The sequence below is a fragment of the Podarcis filfolensis genome (assembly GCF_964270895.1).
Source record: "Podarcis filfolensis genome assembly, chromosome: 2".
In the NCBI taxonomy this organism is placed as follows: domain Eukaryota; kingdom Metazoa; phylum Chordata; class Lepidosauria; order Squamata; family Lacertidae; genus Podarcis; species Podarcis filfolensis.
Genome location: NC_139605.1, coordinates 97497920 through 97516609, shown reverse-complemented (window position 1 = coordinate 97516609; position 18690 = coordinate 97497920). Strand labels below are relative to the sequence as shown.

The 18690-nt window shown below is 47.8% G+C and overlaps 1 protein-coding gene and 1 long non-coding RNA gene across 11 annotated transcripts in view; one reads left to right on the top strand and one right to left on the bottom strand.

Annotated features, from left to right (window-relative positions):
* SDK2 (sidekick cell adhesion molecule 2) overlaps nucleotides 1–14807 on the bottom strand; it is a 363930-nt gene extending 349123 nt beyond the window's left edge. For all 10 annotated transcript variants that reach the window (XM_083598508.1, XM_083598512.1, XM_083598514.1 and 7 more), the window contains exon 1: nucleotides 14689–14807. In XM_083598508.1, the coding sequence (XP_083454634.1) occupies nucleotides 14689–14770 (82 nt within the window). In that variant the 5' untranslated portion in view covers nucleotides 14771–14807. The remainder of the gene's footprint in view (nucleotides 1–14688) is intronic.
* Nucleotides 14808–15388: 581 nt separating this feature from the next.
* On the top strand, nucleotides 15389–17857 carry LOC310755754. Its single transcript, XR_014544512.1, has 2 exons — nucleotides 15389–15534; nucleotides 17387–17857. It is a non-coding gene; the product is annotated as an uncharacterized lncRNA (long non-coding RNA).
* The last annotated feature ends 833 nt before the right edge of the window (nucleotides 17858–18690 follow it).

Here is an 18690-nt window from a genome sequence, read left to right as displayed (position 1 = left end):
AAAGCTGTGGCCTAATTTTAGCCCATTAACCTAAATTACTGTGTCCTGTGTCTTTATTTCTACTGGTGGGAGGCGGGATCTCGCCACGCAAGTGCTGCCATGTTTATATGAAATTTTTTAATGTAATCTTATTGTTATGAGTTTCCCTGGGCTCCCTTTGCAGAGGAAGAGTGGGTTATAGCTTTTAAATAATAAACAAACAAGTCCACTGCAAAGTCGGAGCAATGCTAGAAATGATGGTGAAATAGCACATTGGTCCCCAGCCCCAAACATCATTAGTGGTTAGCAGTGAATAGAGATAGATATATCATAGGACATGAAACAAGCCAGCCCAGGAAAAAGCTTTACCACTTGATTCAGCTGACAATATACAGTGGTACCTCGGGTTCCAGACGCTTCAGGTTACAGACTCCGCTAACCCAGAAACAGTACCTTGGGTTAAGAACTTTGCTTCAGGATAAGAACAGAAATTGTGTGGCGGCAGCGCGGTGGCAGCAGGAGGCCCCATTAGCTAAAGTTACCACTCAGGTTAAGAACAGTTTCAGGTTAAGAACGGACCTCCGGAACAAATTAAGTTCTTAACCCGAGGTACCACTGTACATGCTGCAAGGGATGGAGTGCAGGCAGAGTCAAAGTGAAAGATTTTGAAGTGTTTGGCTTTGACCCTGCTACCAGTCACTTGCTGAGGTTGCCGCAGATTTCGACAGAAGCACATACACTTCCAACATTGGAAGGCAAAGCGTTGTCCCCATTTGAACAAACAGTGTATGGAAAGTCCATCTATCATAAGAGAAGGTTGTTGCTAGGATTGCAACCATAGGAGGGGGCCCAATATTTCAAACATCATTTCTCTGGCTTCTTCCCCCCCACTTCGGCATTCCTCCTTCACTCTTCTCTATTCCGTTTTTATTATGCAAGAGAGGGGGGGGAAATGGGGAGCGAAATTTCATATGGCAGCAAAAAAAACAAAAAAGAAACAAAGAGGGGAAAGCCATTTTGACAAGGTGGGTCAAAACCCATCAGTGGATCGTTGGAGCCTGCAATGAGTGATGCTTTGCGAGGCGGCAAGAAGCGGGCGACCCCTCGGCTTGCCGGCACGACTTCTGGAAAAGGACATGATTCTCCTGTTGGATCCTAGTAATAAAAGCAAAGCGAGAAGCACTTTTTCCGCTTTTCAGCTGGCACTTCAGTTCTTCAAAGGGTTTCCAGTGTCAGCCGCCTTCATCTTTCCATTAAAAAAAAGAAAGAAGAGGGAAAAACCCCACGCAGATCAAAGCTAAAAGCAACCTCCCCATCAAGAAACACTGAACCTAGGAATAGCCTCCCCTGCCAGCAGTGAAAATGGAATTTAACAGATATATTCACCTGGCTTTGTTTTTGTTTTTGTTTTGAATCCCTTGCTGTTCCACCCAGGCCCAGGGGCCAAATGTGGGGACCCGGACCTCTCTGTCTGGCCCCTCAGGACTGTCTCCAGGTCACACCTGCTCCCTCTGGGCCACACCCCTGACAGACTCTGCTTCCTTTGCATCCTCCAGGAGTGTTTTTGCTTTGGAATGCGCCCTTGAACAATGTTTCTAGCTTGCCTGGACAGAGGGTAAAGAGAGATGTGAGAGCCTGTGCAGAAACTAGTCTACAGTGGTACCTCAGGTTAAGTACTTAATTCGTTCCGGAGGTCCGTTCTTAACCTGAAACTGTTCTTAACCTGAAGCACCACTTTAGCTAATGGGGCCTCCTGCTGCCGCCGCGCCGCCGGACCACGGTTTCTGTTCTCATCCTGAAGCAAAGTTCTTAACCTGAAGCACTATTTCTGGGTTAGCAGAGTCTGTAACCTGAAGCGTATGTAACCTGAGGTACCACTGTACTGTACAAAGCCAAAGTTCAAAATTGTTGCTTCCCATTTGCCTCTGGCCCTGTCCAGCACTGGTATGTGGCCCTTGGGAAGTTGCCTGGAAGCCAATGTGGCCCTCGAGCTGGGAAAGACGTCCCCATCCCTGACCTAGGTGCTCAGGCCAAGTGCTCTCGGTGGTTTCCTGCGGACTTCTGCCTACCTCTCAAGACCTGGATGTAAAAAGTAGGTTTGGGTAAACAAAGTCTGCTTATTTGCCCAGTGCAATCTCTGAGCTGCCACTCAGAGCAGCTCCAAGCCAAGGAAAGGTTTAATGTTCTTTTTTTTTTTTTTTGTCTGCTACTGCTGGGAGAACACAAACCAATACACCGAAAGAGATCAGAGTGCCACCGGTCCCAGAGCTACTTCTCAAGGTTACACAGACAATTGTTGTACATTACCACACACATGAGCGGCCCCCGAGGCAGCTGCGTTGCCGGGTCTCAGCTCCCCGGCAGAGTCATTAACAGCCCGCATTACGGCAAATAATATTTCCTTCCTTTACGATTATCGTATCATCAAAATTTCAGGGCCGCACCAGGCCACTAATGGCTTCCTAAGAAGCATCAAATTTTAATCTCCTTCTTCCCTCCTCCTCCTCCTCCTCAGCAACCTGCTCACCCGCAAACTACTCTCCTTCCTCAGCTGCTCACATAAGGCTGGTAACTAATGCACTGGCTAATCTTAAGTAAGAAGCAGAGCAGTCCTCACCTCCAGATGCAGGAAGGAGAAGAGGAGTTGCGGAGGTCACATACTGCCAAACAGAATGAAATGCCTAACAGGGTATGATGGCCAATTAATTGGGTTCGTGTCTCTCTCCCCAACCTCTGGAACCGGAACTCGAGAGATACACTGCCCCTGAACATGGAAGTTTCATTTAGCTATCATAGTCAACAGACCGATCCATTGATAAGACCAGTCCTCCTCCAGGATCTGGCCTGAGATCACCACCATGTCATGTGCAGCGTTCAAAATTAGCCAGGCGCCAGGTGTGTTTCGCAACTGGCACCGGTCCAACTGTGACCACATGGAGATCTCTGTATGCTAGGCTGGCAACTGGGGAAAGCAAAATGTCACTTAGAGAAGGAACTGAAATATTGTCATTGAAGCTTGTTTTTATTATTATTATTATTATTATTATTATTATTATTATTATTAGTTGTTTTATTCGATGCTTTATGTGTTGTAAATGACGTTGAGATTTGTTCTTTAAACTATAAACCACTACAGAAATGAAATGGACAACAATAAATAAAGATGATGATGATGATAAAGTCCACTGCAAAACATAAACAAACAAACAAAAATGGCACCTAGACATTCCACTGTGGTGGCTGTAAGCCAGGCTTAAGGCGCCATTTGGCAATTAGATTATATACGGTATATACATATATATATACATATATATATATATATATATATATATATATATATATATGGTGTGTGTGTGTGTGTGTATATATATATATATATGTGTGTGTGTGTGTATATATATATATATATATATGGTGTGTATATATATATATATATATATATATATATATATATATATATATGGTGTGTATATATATATATATATATATATATATATATATATATATATGGTGTGTATATATATATATGTATATGTATATGTATATATATATATATATATATATATATGAGTTTCTAACACAGGGTGTGACAGTAAATTCCATTAAGTTAACTGTGAATTGTGTGAAGAATTTGTTTCTTTTGGTCATCCTGTTGCCAAGTAATGTCATCGCATGACTCCAAGTTCTAATGTAGTGGAAAGATGAAAGCTACTTTCTCAACACCACAAATAAATTGATAGAACTCTTATCATATCCACACTCGGGTTGTCTCCCCCCCCCCTTCTAAACTGAGAACACTTGAGGCTTCCCTCACAGGCAAGAGGCTCTAATCCGTTGCACCTTTTCCAGTTCTGTCTATCACAATATTTTTAAGGTGGGGCATTATTAGCGATCAAGCTTCACCAGAGAAGAAACATCTGCTGAACAAGGAAGCTTTATTCCACGTTAGGGTTGTCTCGAAGCCACAGTCCTCAAAGTAGGTTAGCATCCCTAAGGGAAGTCTATTCCAACCTGGTGCCATTGAGATGAACTACAGCTCCCATCTCCCATGACCACTGGTCATGGTGGCTGAGGCTGATGGGTATTGGAGTCCAACAACATCTGGATGGCACCAGGCTGGGGAAGGACGCCCAATGAGATGTGGGCCATTCCTAGGGCCAAAACTGCATTAAGCAGCTCCTTCCTTGAGTCAGGCCTTCCTTGGTTGGGGCCCTGGATCTGGTGTTGGGAAAATGGAAGATGAGGGGGTAAGAGCAATTTCTGTCATGGTCCAGTTTACGGGCGGTCGAAGTCCTGGATGAGGATGTCGGGACCGGGGGCAAGATGGCGGGGTGGGAGCAGGAACGAGAGTCTGGAAGCCGGGAGTCAAGAAGCCAAGGGTCCGAGGGTCAGGAAACAAGGAGTCAAGAAGCCAAACGCAGCAAGGCAAGAAGCGTGTTGCTGTGTCAAAGAGCCAAAGGGAAATGCTGACCTTATATCCCTTCCCGGCTCTTGCTACCAGGTGCTGTGAGTTACCAATCGGCCTCACCTGTGCCGCTGCGCCTTGCCTCTCCAGAGCAAACTTAGGAAAGCCCCAATCCTGCGAAGCCCTACCGGTCACAGGGCCTGGCTCCTGCATGCACTCCTGACAGATTTCTATGCAAGGACTTTTTTTAAGCAGGGGAGGAGGAAACAGGAAATTCTGTTTGTGCTCATCCCATACTTTGAAATACTTATTTGGTGGAAGGAAATAAAAGAGGAGTCTATCACAATGTGCCCTTTAATCGCCCAGCTTGCCTGTCAGCTGGAGGTTGAGCCACTGAGGGCACTCCAGTTGAGACCCACCTCTGAGCCGCAATGCCATCAGCTCCGTGACATATTATCCTCCTGATAAACATTGCATTCCACTGTGGATAATTAGCAATCGGCTTTAATCAATAAGTTATTTTTGCCCTAGGTAATTAATAATTACGTGCTGCGGCTTGCCTCGACAATAATTAAACTTTCGGTGTTCCTTCCCCGATTGGCATTCTGGCATGTATATAACAACTGCGGGTAATCAAACTTTTTTTTTTTCTTTTTACTTCTACACAGGCGGAGCCATTAGGACAGTGGTTCTCTGGCTTTGAGTATTTTTTTGGTTTGGTTTCTCTTTCATTCTTCTTCTCCCCCCTTTGCTTCTCAAGCTCTTATCGACCAGCCTTTCTTTAGCTGAATCGATCATGCAACAAAAGACGGATGTCAGCTCAGATCTTCGTAGGAAGATGCCAAGCTATTGTACCCCCGCTCAGCTTCCAAAACTCAGACCATAAGCTTCTGAAGAGAGCTCCCCCAACTGGAACCTGCCAATACAAATCAGACAAAGGGAAAACAGCGGAACTAGCTATACAGGATAGTGTGGTGTATTGACTTGATGCGACTATTTCTTATCATGAGGAAAAGCTATACTTTTACAACATTAGTAGTATATATTAGTAGCAGTGTATATTAGTGAAGTGATGTTGAATTCATGCCCGACATGCAAGCTTCTCGTAGGCATCTGATTTGTCAAGGATGCTGGACAAGACAGGACTGATCCAGCAGCCTCTTCTTCTGTTTATACAGTCGTACCTCAGGTTACAGATGCTTCAGGTTACATATGCTTCAGGTTACAGACTCCACTAACCCAGAAATAGTACCTCAGGTTAAGAACTTTGCTTCAGGATGAGAACAGAAATCGTGTGGCAGCAGCGCAAGGCCCCATTAGCTAAAGTGGTACCTCAGGTTAAGAACATTTTCAGGTTCCAGAACGAATTAAGTTCTTAACCCAAGGTACCACTGTACATTCTTATACAACAGAGCTTCCCAAACTTGGGTCTCCAGCTGTTTTTGGACTACAGTTCCCATCATCCCCGACCACTGATCCTGCTAGCTAGGGATGATGGGAGTTGTAGTCCAAAAACAGCTAGAGACCCAAGTTTGGGAAACTCTGTAATACAACATGCTTACATTTAGTCGACATTAGTGGTTATATAAAGCACTGGACTACCCATGGACTATTCTTTCCAACGTCTTACCTCCACACCCCAAACACACCATCAAAAAGAGACATGGGTTGGATCACATCGTTGGCTGTATTTTCCTCAAGCTCTTAGTCAGCGTATTTGTGGACTTCCAATTGCAGAGGTGACCACACGAAAGAGATAAGTGCAGGGAGTTTAAAAGGTGGCCTGAGTTTGACTCAGAAATGCAAACTTCTGAACTTAGGCATTTCATTAGCTAGATAAACAAGTGGTTTTAAGAACCGGCTACCCTCAAATCAAATTATCAAGTATAATTTGAGGTTCCCAGAACTACAGGCATGAGATAGGAGATTTGCCTTATTTCTCAGGTTATTTAAAAAAAAAAAAGAGGGGGGGGGACACAATATTAAATATCAATGCCAGTTTAAGTCTGCATTACCAACTGTTCATCAGAGGGCTATTTTACACATTACACCACACACAGGCAAATGTGGGTTTGTCACGAAGTGCACACTCCACAAGGAACTGTGGCCAATTGCAGCTCCCTGTTAAGTGTCACTGCATGAAATACGTGTCTGTTGCATCCACATGTATTATCATTATTAATTAATTAAGTACCTCTCTCACATGCAAAATTTGTGTGGGTCTTGAAAATGTATATCTCACGTGTCAAAGGCCACCACCACCCACCCACCCACAAGTGTGTAACATGGCACTTAATTTATATTTCCTGGGAAACTGACGGACCTAGCAGACACATGGCCAAGAATGCAGTGGTGAAGTGGATGAATTAACAAGTTTATGGAGAAGAGGAAGAGATAAAAATGTCCAAAGCAAGGCTTGAGCAAGATGTGAACAAAATGATCACGTTCAGCTTTGGGATGATGGATAGGGAGCATAGCAACATTTCTCAACTACATACAAGGCTATTATAAAGAGCAGCTGTCTCCATGGCCACCAGTGGGCTAGGATCCTAAACTCACATAAATGAATGGAATTGTTACAGTGAAACCCTGAGATTATAGTTAGGGAGAAATGCGTTCTTGAAGAACAGGATGTACAAAAACAAAACAAAACCAAGTTTTCGGGAAAAGTTATCGACTTTAATTATTCTGCCCAAGGAACAAAGTACATGACCTTCCTTCGTTACAATCAAAATGTAAACATAAAACGACTAGCAGCGTCACCACCTCTGCCTGCAGCCCATCCAAAAATGTTTAGCAGAATTCCATGTGGCAACCGGAAGAAGACGAAACAGGGAAGCAAGCAACTTACTCCAAAATGATCCTAGATTTAATCACCCCCATCTGGCTGTGCACACATAGCACAAATTAGCTGTTTGGGGAGGGGAGAGTCTCTCTGAAATAATTGATCAGCACTGTTGCAGGTTTTCCGACTAACCATACAGCTGGATTCAGTCAGGAATCACAAACAAAACACCTGCATGCATATATAGCTCCTCAACCATGAATGGGTAAGTGCGCAGAACTTAACTAGCTGGATTTGAATGGCTTTTTTGATGCTACAGTCCTAGCTCCCCAGTGAGGGCACTACAGAAATGCATGGCCGTCCTTATATCAGAAGAAGGGCTGATGTGTGGACATTGATAGTAACACAAGGAGTGGATATTGCTTTCAAAGCACTAATTTTTACATCTGCTTTGAGAATGTAAGGGCCTAACAATACATTATGAGAAATGCCTAGCTACTGCCCGCTCGCATCTCCCTCTTGCTTTCTGGTAAGAAAGCCAAGTGCAGCCTTGCATGGAAGTCCACAAAGACTACCAACCAAAAGCATTTTACTGCTCCTTCTGAACCACAATTGATGGCATACTAAAGTTCAAGGCAGTGGCAGATAATTTAGTTCTATTCTGGTTCAGAGAAACTACCCTGGCGACTGGCTATTTACAACCCTGGTCCAGTAAAGGAAATGCATGACCTCTTTGCGTTCGGTATTTCCTTTATCCTTGCAAACAGCAACCAATTGATATTATGTCACCTGTTTCGCTAAATGCATGGGCCATGGGGAAAGACACAGGTTGACAGCGGTGCCTCATAATGTCTAGTTTGCAATCCTGTACAATGAGTTCAATGAAATTTTCTCCCAGGTAAGTGTGTCTAGCAGGGTGAGCCAATGTGGTGCTCTCCAAATATTACTGGACATCAAACTTCCTTCAGCACCAGCCAGTAATATCCGATGAGCAAAGTAGTACCAAGTTGGCTATCGCTGGTGTATAAGATTGCACCATAAGTCTCCAAATAATTCAAGAATCTAATAGTAAAAGTACAATATTTTAGACCACAGCTTTTTTTTACTAGGTTATCCTTACTGCTGCCTCCTTTTTTGCCCATCTCTTCTGCATATTTTAAGTGTGTGGGGTTTTTTAATTGCAGGAAACATACCATGAAATGGTACTGCATTACAGTTACGAAACCCGATTCATTCAACAGTCAACAAGAAATTCAAGTGGATAACCTTGTGCTAATTCTCCTTCCCTTGGCCGACACACACACACACACACACACACACACACACAGTATTTCAGTGAAACACACACTACGGTTTTTTAAACAAAGACAAGAGAGGCAGGAGTTTACGAAATAAATTGGGGAAAGTTCATAACGCAGGCCGTAATAGCTTCTGATGCCTGAGAGCAAACACAATGCAAGGGAGCCCAGGAGACAGAAACTCGGAGACAAGGAGAAGAGGAACTCGGCGAGCGCAAGTGAATCAATCAAAGAGACCGTCACAGTTTCTGACACAGGGGCCCTTCTGGATAATATACTGCGAGTTTATCTGTTATGTTCTGGACTTAATTACTGAGAAATTATAGGCTAGGTGCAAAGAAGAGGCAGCATTAAGAGCCAGGGGCACTGAGAAGGCTTTGGCTTCGTCAGCTGCTGGAAACAATGGCTATAAATTCAGAGGAGAGAGAGAGAGAATACATTGTGATATGCACCTTGGATATTAGGTACCTGAAGGAAAGAGTCGCAGGCTCCTCCACAGTCACAAATGCTGCCTCACTGCTTGGGCAATGTTTCCAAAGACATAGTGCCACCCCTGGAGCAAAGGGACAGATGTTAAGGGTCAGGCTAGAAAGCTTCCTGACTTGAATGCAGGAATACAGTGGTACCTCATGTTACAGACGCTTCAGGTTACAGACTCCGCTAACCCAGAAATATTACCTTGGGTTAAGAACTTTGCTTCAGGATGAGAACAGAAATCATGCAGTGGCGGCGCAGCGGCAACGGGAGGCCCCATTAGCTAAAGTTCAGGTTAAGAACAGAACGAATTAAGTTCTTAACCCGAGGTACCACTGTATGTGAACCATTACTCCGTGCCGGGGGGTGGTGGTGGTTTACTCCCCATCCTGGAATGGACCCACTGGCACCCCAGTGTTCTAAGAGGGTTTCTGGCACCGATAATGAGGTACTCATTGGCCACGGTGCTGATAATGCCAAGGTTGCAGGTTCGATCCCCACATGGGACAAGCTGCATGTTCCTGCATTCTTGACTAGATGATCCTCTACGATTCTACGTCGCTGGAACAGGACTAGATTCCCACATTTGCCACTGAACTGTGGATGCAGTTTTATTTTCACCTCTAGCTAGTCTCTCTCTCACATTTAGCCTGTCAAGCCCTTTCAAAGCAAGGCTGCCTTTCACTCTGTGCATCTGTGCAGCAAACAACATGTGCGACAAAAATGGTTTTGACCTCGACATCAGCGTCACTAAATGTGGCGGTAAGTCTTGTCATTATGAACACAGATATTCCTTTCTCTGCAACCTAGAGGGGGCAGCATACACAGCTACTAGGCAAAGAACACTTCCTCCTCTTGAAGATTTGGTGTGCCTCCTGAAGATTTTGTTAAGCTTTCTACCAAACCAGTGCTACGTGTGCCGACGACTAGACATTTGCTAATCATCACATGGCTCCCACATCCTCAGACCTAGAAACTGAGTTCCCCAGCCCTGGTCCCCAAGCCCCTTTTGCAAGCAAACAGTATGCTCTACCGCTAACCTACGATCCATCTCTGTAGGTGTCACAGAGCCTGCTGGTCAGTCATCACACAGTTCAAACTTGGAGTTAACTCTTTATTAGCAAAAGCACGATCTCCACATACTTGGCAGAGAGTCAAGCCTAAGGAGCACAGCAGCTCATTCCTGGTGGTCTTGCTCCATGAAAAACCAGTTGGTGGGATTGGAAGTCTCTGCCTTCCTCCCCACAGCCATCTAAGTCCCCTCCCCTCCAGGGCTTTTCCCAAGCAATCGGAGACTGTGTCTGGGCATCTCCAACCTCTCTTCATGCCTCTCTTGATTCTGGGAGAAAGAGGGGAGGGGAGCTTGTCGCAGCTGGAAGGAGAGACACCCAAGACTCTTCATCAGCCTGACTCATCTCTGCCTCCTCCCACTTGACAGCACTTTCCCAGCTCACTAAGCTCTGTTGACCCTTCAGCTTTTGACACATCCTCTTCCCGGTCTTCTTTCTCTTCTTCTCCCCCCTCTTGACCACCCACCGTTGTCCTGCCACCACTCCCCAGGCTCTGAGCCTTCTTCCCTTAGTGGTTCCCCAACTCCTTCCTCCTACCATTCCTCTACGTCCAACCAGTCCTGACAGTAGGCCAGTGTGCACTTCACGGAAAGCAATGTAGTGCAAATGACCACACCCATATGTGCATTTCGTTTAGGCCTTGCAACAGGGAACATAAGAAGCTGCCTTACATCAGGTCAGACTATATTTCCCATCTTCCCAATGCTGTCTACTCAGATAGCAGCTCCCAAAGGGTCTCAGGCAGAAAAGGGTCTTCTCCCATCATCTGCTTCCTGGTCCTTTACAAACTGGAGATTTAGTGTTCCCAACTGACCAGAAAAACATGGGGCAAACTTACGTTGTGCTCCTGTGATTTTTCTTTAAGTCGACTGACTGTTGTGTCAGCAAGTCAAGCTTCCCATGACATAAGCATTGCAACCTGCCAATGACTGCAGCTCATAGGAGTAGGACACACACATATACATATACATATACATATACATATACACATACATATACGTATACACGCTGGCAACCCTATTGTCACATAACATTATCCTATAGAGCCTCAGTGGCGTTATCCACCTATTGAAGTTAGCTGTTAAGACTGACATTCTTTTAGTTCCTGCTTTGGCACAAAGTGCCCCAGACTTTTAAAGGCAAGATTGGACGAGCATCACTATGCATTTTGACAGATGCACCTCATCCCTAGGGGTCACTGGGGAATGGGGTGGCGAAGAAATGCAGAAGATATAGAAGCTGCCCACCGTACTTGTGCTTGCACAATGTATCAAGTAGCGGTTTAATAAATTTGGGTAATTTTTTTAAAATATTGCATTCAGCCCACAGTAATCATGGAAGATGCCAATACCACAAGCCTAATGTGCGGTATTAAGAAACCCTTTTGCATCCCCAAAGTCTACTATAAAAAGAAAGCACTTTTCCCCTCTTCCTTGGCATCATCACACATCCCTCCTCTTGCTCTTTCAGGTAGTTTAGAGTTTCCAAGAGCCTACATTGGCTGGTGCATCCAGATCAATGCTCTCTGCCTAAAGAGGGAATCTATTTATGTATCACGTTCAGATAACAGAAGTGGCTGAAAATAGTCTGCACAGCACATAAGCATCCCGGAGGCAATTAGCTTATCGCATGGTCCGGCGCTGGCTTGTGGCACTCGCAGACCATGGCCTGTCATGAAAGGGTACTCGCCAACGACCTTTTTTCTAATGGCAAACTTTTCATTTGATTCACGTTAAGTGGGTTTAACACAGCCAGGTTCCAACAGCTCTGCAGAGAGGGGAAACTGGACGGGAGGAAATTGAGAATACTGGGTGCGAGGGAACGTTAAGATTTTAGCAACTGGTGGCTGAAGCAAACCAACTAAGCCCCAGAAGCTGACAAAAATGTGTTTAGCTGAAGGATATACTCTAGTTCAACCCAAAGAGGGCAAACATCTAAGTGTACTGTTTGAGGGAATAAATACAGTGTGTGGGGGGGTTGCCTCTTCCACCCAGAGATGATTACGCAGCATCCAAGCTGCAAATCCCACCAGCCCATTATACACATTTAGAGTCCTGCCACTCCCCCCCCCCCATCCACACAGCCAAGTGTGGGGGTTTTTTGCTCGGGAGCAGAAGTACAGGGTAGCAGTTATGTGCCCTTTGCATTAGCTTCCACAACACATCCTTTTGCTGCGGATGCTCTCCATTATAAGCAAGGCTTTGCCATCACCCGACTGCCAGCCTCGGGAGAAAATAAATCAAGTTGGACCCTGGAACTGCCGCCCATCTCGCCCCCACTTCATTTCCCTCAGCAGCCCCAAGGAGCTATCGCCAGCCTCCATGGGTTCAGCCGGCCATTGCATCCTGCCTCTTGACCATAAATCTCTCCTGGCTGGTATTGTTATCTTGACAGGTCAAGAGATAGAAAAGGAGGCGAGAGGAAGGTGCCTGGTGAGATATTATACAGGCGGGCTGTAAAACCTGTGCCAGTCATTTGCCGTTTGGATAACTAACCAAATATTGGATCAGCCCACGGATGGAGGAGGGGAAAGGGGAGTTTGGGAAGCTTCTGAAACTTTTTCAAGAGTCCTGAGACTGTGGTAAAAGAAAAAGAAAAAAGAGGAGGAAGGAAAGGAGAGAAAACGAACAGCTACAGGCAACAGGTAGATCAAGTAGGAACACTATTCTAGGGCAACTGATTGAATTCTCCAGACCACAACAAAACACCTCCCCAAACAGCCCTAGTTTTTAATCCTCTCAGCAACTTTTCCTTGTTGCTGTTGGTCTCCCATCATTCGCTTTTTTCTTCTTTGCAAATCGTCCAAAAACCGTCTGCTTTCTTTCATCAACGCCCCCCAATCTGTGAACCAGGGCGTTTAAAGGATTTTTTTAGTTTTTTGGACAAATTGGTGCTTTTATAACAACACAGAACGAGAAGAACGGCTGCTACGACAACCCAGCTTTTCCTGGGTTGCAGGAGGATTAACCCTTTCCGGAGGCATGGGAAAAGAATGGCATGTGGCGGCCATTGTCTTCAATCAGTCCCTCACTCTGCCCGCTTCTCCCCCCCCCCCGCGCCCCTCCCCGCCTCAGTTGGAATGCCAGGCGCGCGGGAATTTCGCTACGCCGGGCTGCTCTGGCCAATGAAGTCACACACATCAAACGAGGCTGGACGTGAAATGGCGGGGGGGGGGGGGGAGCTGAGAGGAGAGAATGAGGCGCTTTGGCGCCGGGACGACGCCGACGACACTTGACGGCTGCCCTACGGTCCCCGCTTCGCCTCTGCGCGCTTTGAAAAGCCTGCCCACCTGTAAGCAGCTTTGGAGAGAGAAGCCCTTATCGCGAGACAACAGGCTGTGCAAGAAAAGAGGTCACCCTCTCCATCTAGCCTTTAAAAAATAAAAGGCTGGCGCGCGAGAGGGAGCCTGGAGAAGTCGCCGTATTGTTATTATTTCCTCAGAGTCGCCGCACAATTCATTTCCCCCCTCAGCTTGAGGGAAGGTTTATTCTGGAAAAAAAAACACCCAAGGCAGTATTTTCTTTTGTGGTGACAGAGAGAGAAGGAGGGAGCTCTCTCTCTCCTCTTTCTTTTCTTTTAGGTCTGCCCCACGTGTTGCATTCTTCTCCCCCGGAAGTTCTCTGGGTATCCCAGGCAGCCTGCTTTGCACTGGGCTGTGCACGACACACACACGCAAAACGCACGCAGAAAGGGAGACACACGCAGCCCTCTCCAAGGAACATTCAAGCCTTTTGGCAGCGCGAAGGAGAAGCCGGATTCACCGGCGGCCAGCCCGCGCTTGGAGAGAGGCCGGCGGTGCTTTGGGGAAACCTCGCCCCGCAGGCTTCTTCCTGGGCGCGCAACCCAGACGGGCGCGCATTCCGATCCTTTGCGTTTTTAAAAGAAACGGCTGCGCTCGAAGGCAAGCCCCACCGGACTTGTCTTGGGGCTGAAAGCTCGTTTCTCTCCCACTTGCTAGGGATCGAGCCCCACTTCTTAAATGAGCAGGATCGAGTTAGGATCGCGCTGTGAATTCTGCCGCCGCCGCCCCCAGCAGAGAATACAGAAAGTGCCCTTCAACAGGAGGCCCTCCTCCTTTCCCCCCTCCTCTTTAAAGCCTTTCTTTTTATCTCCCTCAAATCTCCAGCGCCTGCCTGCCTCTCCTCGTCTCCGACTCCCTCCTTCCCACTCCGCTTTGATCTCTTGATTACTTTTGAACAGGCATTTCAGTCCCGCAAACCGACCAGACGTAAACTTCTCCAAAGCCGTGTCTCCCGGCATCCACAACAAAACAACCCCCCTCCCCGCCGCCGTCAACCTCCTCCTGACTACCCAAAGCACAAATCGGACCGAATTGAAGAAAAGGCTCCATCGCCCAACTAAGAAGAAAAAAGCCGTGGATTTCCCCCCTCTTTCTCTCTGCCAATCTCTTACCCCCCGCCGCCCCTTCTCATTTAACAGACTCTCCTTAGCCTACGGCTGAGTTGTTCAACTTCCATCAGCCGAAAAAAGTCGTGCACAACCCTCAACGCGAAGTGCGGGTCTTGCTATCCAGCAGCTACTAGGAGCTAAATATCCAGATTTTGCCGCGCGCCCCTTTATCTCCGTTGCACCGTCCAGCGCCCCCCCCCCACCCCACACATGCAAGCCATTGAAGGCGTGCAGGGGGCTTCGTAAGCAACCCCCTCCTCGATTTACCTTGGGCTGTGGCTGCAGGGCTGCCCAGAAGCACGACGATCACGCAGCACATTATCTCCCAGCGTTTGCCAATCCCAGCCATGGTTACCAGAGAAGCTTTGCAAGGAAGAGAACTTCTGCTGGAGCGGGTTTTTTTTTTTTTTTTTTTGTTCTGTACTGTATCTAATATCCCTTATGCCTGCTGCCGGATCCCAGGAAGAACCGCGCAGGGGAGAGGGGATTCCCTCCGCTCTTCTTCCGTTTTGATAACGATCTTCTCGGCCAGACCTTAGAGAAAGCCACTTCGTCCTCCAGGGCGCATTGAAAAAGCAAACAGGGAGGCAGCAATTATATCCAATTGAAACATCCCGCCCTAGGATCAACTCTTAAAAAAAAAGTCTAGGGGGGAACGGGGAATTGTGAAGTCCGCTGCAACGCAGCCACCACCTCCATCCTCCAGGGGGTTCGGCGGGCGAGGAAGCACAGAGAGAGTTTGGCAGGCAAGGCGCCCACTGGCGCGCCTCGTCGGAGTTCGGAGCTGTTGCAAATTCTTGCCCTCCTCCGCCGGGGTCGCAGCAGCAGCAACGCGGAAGGAGCGGACGGTGCTCGGCTCCCTGGATCTCGTGGAAGCTCAACAGGGTGGGGGGGGGGAGGAGGAGGAAACCTTTACGGGGGAGAAGAGATGGGGGTGGGGGGAGGTTTCCAGGAACTGCTCCGAGCTCCGGGCTTCTCAAAACATTACTTCAAGGCTACGGAGATCGATCCCTGCAAAGGCAACGATCGACTCGTGGAGTCACGAGAAGAAAGGGGGAGGGATCGACTCAGACTCAGACACGCAAATCCCAGACGGCGCGAAGTTTTCTCTCGGTAGGCACTGCGGCGGGCTTCAAAACGGGGGGAAAAGTTTCGCGGAGGGGGAGGGTGCGGACTGGGGTGGGGGTCCGGGGTTCTCTCCTCCCCGATTTCCCCCTCGCTCAGCTCGCCAGGCGAGCGGTCTTCTTCTCCATGGCCGGAGGCAGCGGCTTGCGTCTCTCTCTCTCCTGAACGTGTCCGCCTCCCACAGCACCCCCACCCACCCCAAGCGCCGGCTGAAAGGCGGAAGGCGAGCTGGCGGCGACGGGTCTCCAAGGGCAGCCGCGACGCGCCTCTCTTGCGGGGGGCACGCCGGCTCCTCCAGCGGCTCTGCTGCTGCTGCTGCTGCCGCCCTCCCGCTCCTCGGCTCGGCAGCAGCGGAGTGAGCCAAAGATCTGGCAGCAGTAGAGCCGCCAGCAGTAGCGGCGGCGGCGGCGGCAGCCTCAGCCCGGGGTAGGCGGAGAAAGAGGGAGGCCGGCAGCGCCACCTGGTGACCGACGCCGGCTCCCAGAGCGCCCGGTGCGCGCCAGGCAGGACTGGCGGCTGGCTGAGCGTAGCTCAACAGGGCGGCGTTGAAGGCTGGGCACGAAAAGCCTCCGCTCTGCGCGAACCGGAGGCCACAGCCTTCCTTTCCTCCGCCTTCGGGGATATGAGAAGCCCCCTCTGAAAAGACCCAGGCGCGGGCGCGACTTCTGTGCGCGGGAAGGGCGCGATCCTGAGAGGGATGCGCGCAGAAGATGTGCTGTGCCGGCATCCCTGCCTCCGGGGGTGGGTAGGTTAAGGTGTTGTTTTGGTTTGGTTTTAACACGGATCAAAAAAATATTCCGGATTTACTGTCTTTTGTAGACACCCCTGTCTGTGTCTCTCCCTGCCCCACCCCCTCCTCCCCCAGTTTCGCAAAATGGATCCAGAAACTCTTTCAGGGGAACACGCTGTTGCAAATGTTTTACACGCCTTTTACAACATGGACCTTGGGCATGTAGTTAAGTACAGTGGTACTTCGGGTTATATACGCTTCAGGTTACAGATGCTTCAGGTTACAGACTCCGCTAACCCAGAAATAGTACCTCGGGTCAAGAACTTTGCTTCAGGATGAGAACAGAAATCACACAGTGGCAGCGCGGCGGCAGCGGGAGGCCCCATTAGCTAAAGTGGTGCTTCAGGTTAAGAACAGTTTCAGGTTAAGAACAGACCTCCAGAACAAATTAAGTTCTCAACCTGAGGGACCATTGTACTGGAATCGCAAGCCCTCATAACTGGAGACAGGGGTGACAACTTCAAATAGGGGGTCCCAAGTAAGATGTGGTACACACACATCATTTGAATGGCAATGCCCATCACCTGGCGAGGGGGGCAACCTTATCAAATATTTCATTGGGGGGGGTGAAGGACGCGAGTGGCGCTCTAAACCACTGAGCCTCTTCGGCTTGACGATCAGAAGGTCGGCGGTTCGAATCCCCGCGACGGGGTGAGCTCCCGTTGCTCGGTCCCTGCTCCTGCCAACCTAGCAGTTCGAAAGCACGTCAAAGTGCAAATAGGTAAATAGGTACCGCTCCGGCGGGAAGGTAAACGCCGTTTCAGTGCGCTGCTCTGCTTCGCCAGAAGCGGCTTAGTCATGCTGGCCACATGACCCGGAAGCTGTACGCCGGCTCCCTTGGCCTGAAGCGAGATGAGCGCCGCAACCCCAGAGTCATCTGCAACTCGACTTAACAATCAGGGATCCTTTACCTTTTTAAAGGGACCTCAGCCCCTAGAAGTTGGCTTCTATGCTCTTGGAAGGAAATTGAGGGAACTGACCTTGGCCTGGCCTCAAAAGAAGCAGAAACGGCAAAGCAAACCTCATTGTCTGCATATCTTTTTACAGCAGGGAGAGGAACCTGTGGTCCTCCAGTTATCTTGGACTCCAGCTACTGGCTTCCCTGCTCACTGTCCATCCTGGGAGTTGTAGTCAAAGGAGCATGGGGCACTTCTATTGAGTCAGACAACTGAGCTACAGCCCTTCCTTCAGATTGAATGATAGTGAGACTGTCCTTAAGGGCATAGGAACCAGCCTTATGCCAAGTCAGACCAAGATCCCAACCGTAGGTCTCTTAGGTTTCAGGGACATCTGAAGAGACTGCAGATTCAATCTGGGATCTTCTGCATGCAAGCAAATGCTATAGCCCAAGGCTACAGGCTTCCCTTCCCTGGCGCAAAGGAAAGCTATTTGCAGAGTCAACCTACTTAAATCAGAACATGGAAAATCTACTCATCCCTTATGTGTGTTTTTTTAATTACTTGAGAGTGAAAAATACAGTTAAAGGCAGCAAGGAGGTTATTAGAAATAATGGTATAAATAGACTATTTTTTCACGATCTCTCTATCCAGTTCTATTTTTTGGAGAAAAGAGGTGCCAGAACTCACCGTGAACGCCTCCCTTGTTCTCTTATAATAGCAATGTCGCCCACCTGAGAGGTGCTGGAACTGAGTTCCAGTGAGTTCTGGCTGGGGAAAATAGCCCTGTCTCTATCATTGCTCAAAAACCCAACAAGCATAGCCCCCAAAATGCCAACATGGGGGGGGGGAGTCATAAAGTCAAAGTGAATCCCTTTCAAAACTGAAAGTTTTGCCTAGGTAAAGAGCATAGCGCAAACTTGGATAAATTATATGCAAGGCTACAATCAGGGAGGCTTTTGAAGAACAAATTGCTATATATATGTATTGCACCTCATCATACAAAAATTCTTTAAATACATCAGGAGCAGGAAGCCAGCCAGACAGGCAGTGAGCTCCTAGATGACAAAGACGTAACAGGAGCACTCAGGGAAGACAGGGAAATTGCTAAGGCATGTCAATGAATTCTTTACATCTGTCTTTACTGCAGAAGATGTTGGGTGAGATATCTACACCTGAACTTATTTTTTTTCCCAAGGCAATAAATCAGAACAGCGTCAAAGAAAAATGACAAAGTATTTTTAGAACTAATCTGCAAGCTAAATCGTAAGAAATCGCCAGGGCCAGATGGCACATTCCCCTGAAAGTTCTTTACTCAAATAGGAAACAGCAAAGTTATATATTATAAGTTAATCATATCTACTCATATACCACAAGACTGTAAGGTCTACGAACACTTTTCTTCTTCCTTTTTTTAAACACCCAGAAATCTTTTCAAACACCCTCCAACTTTAACCG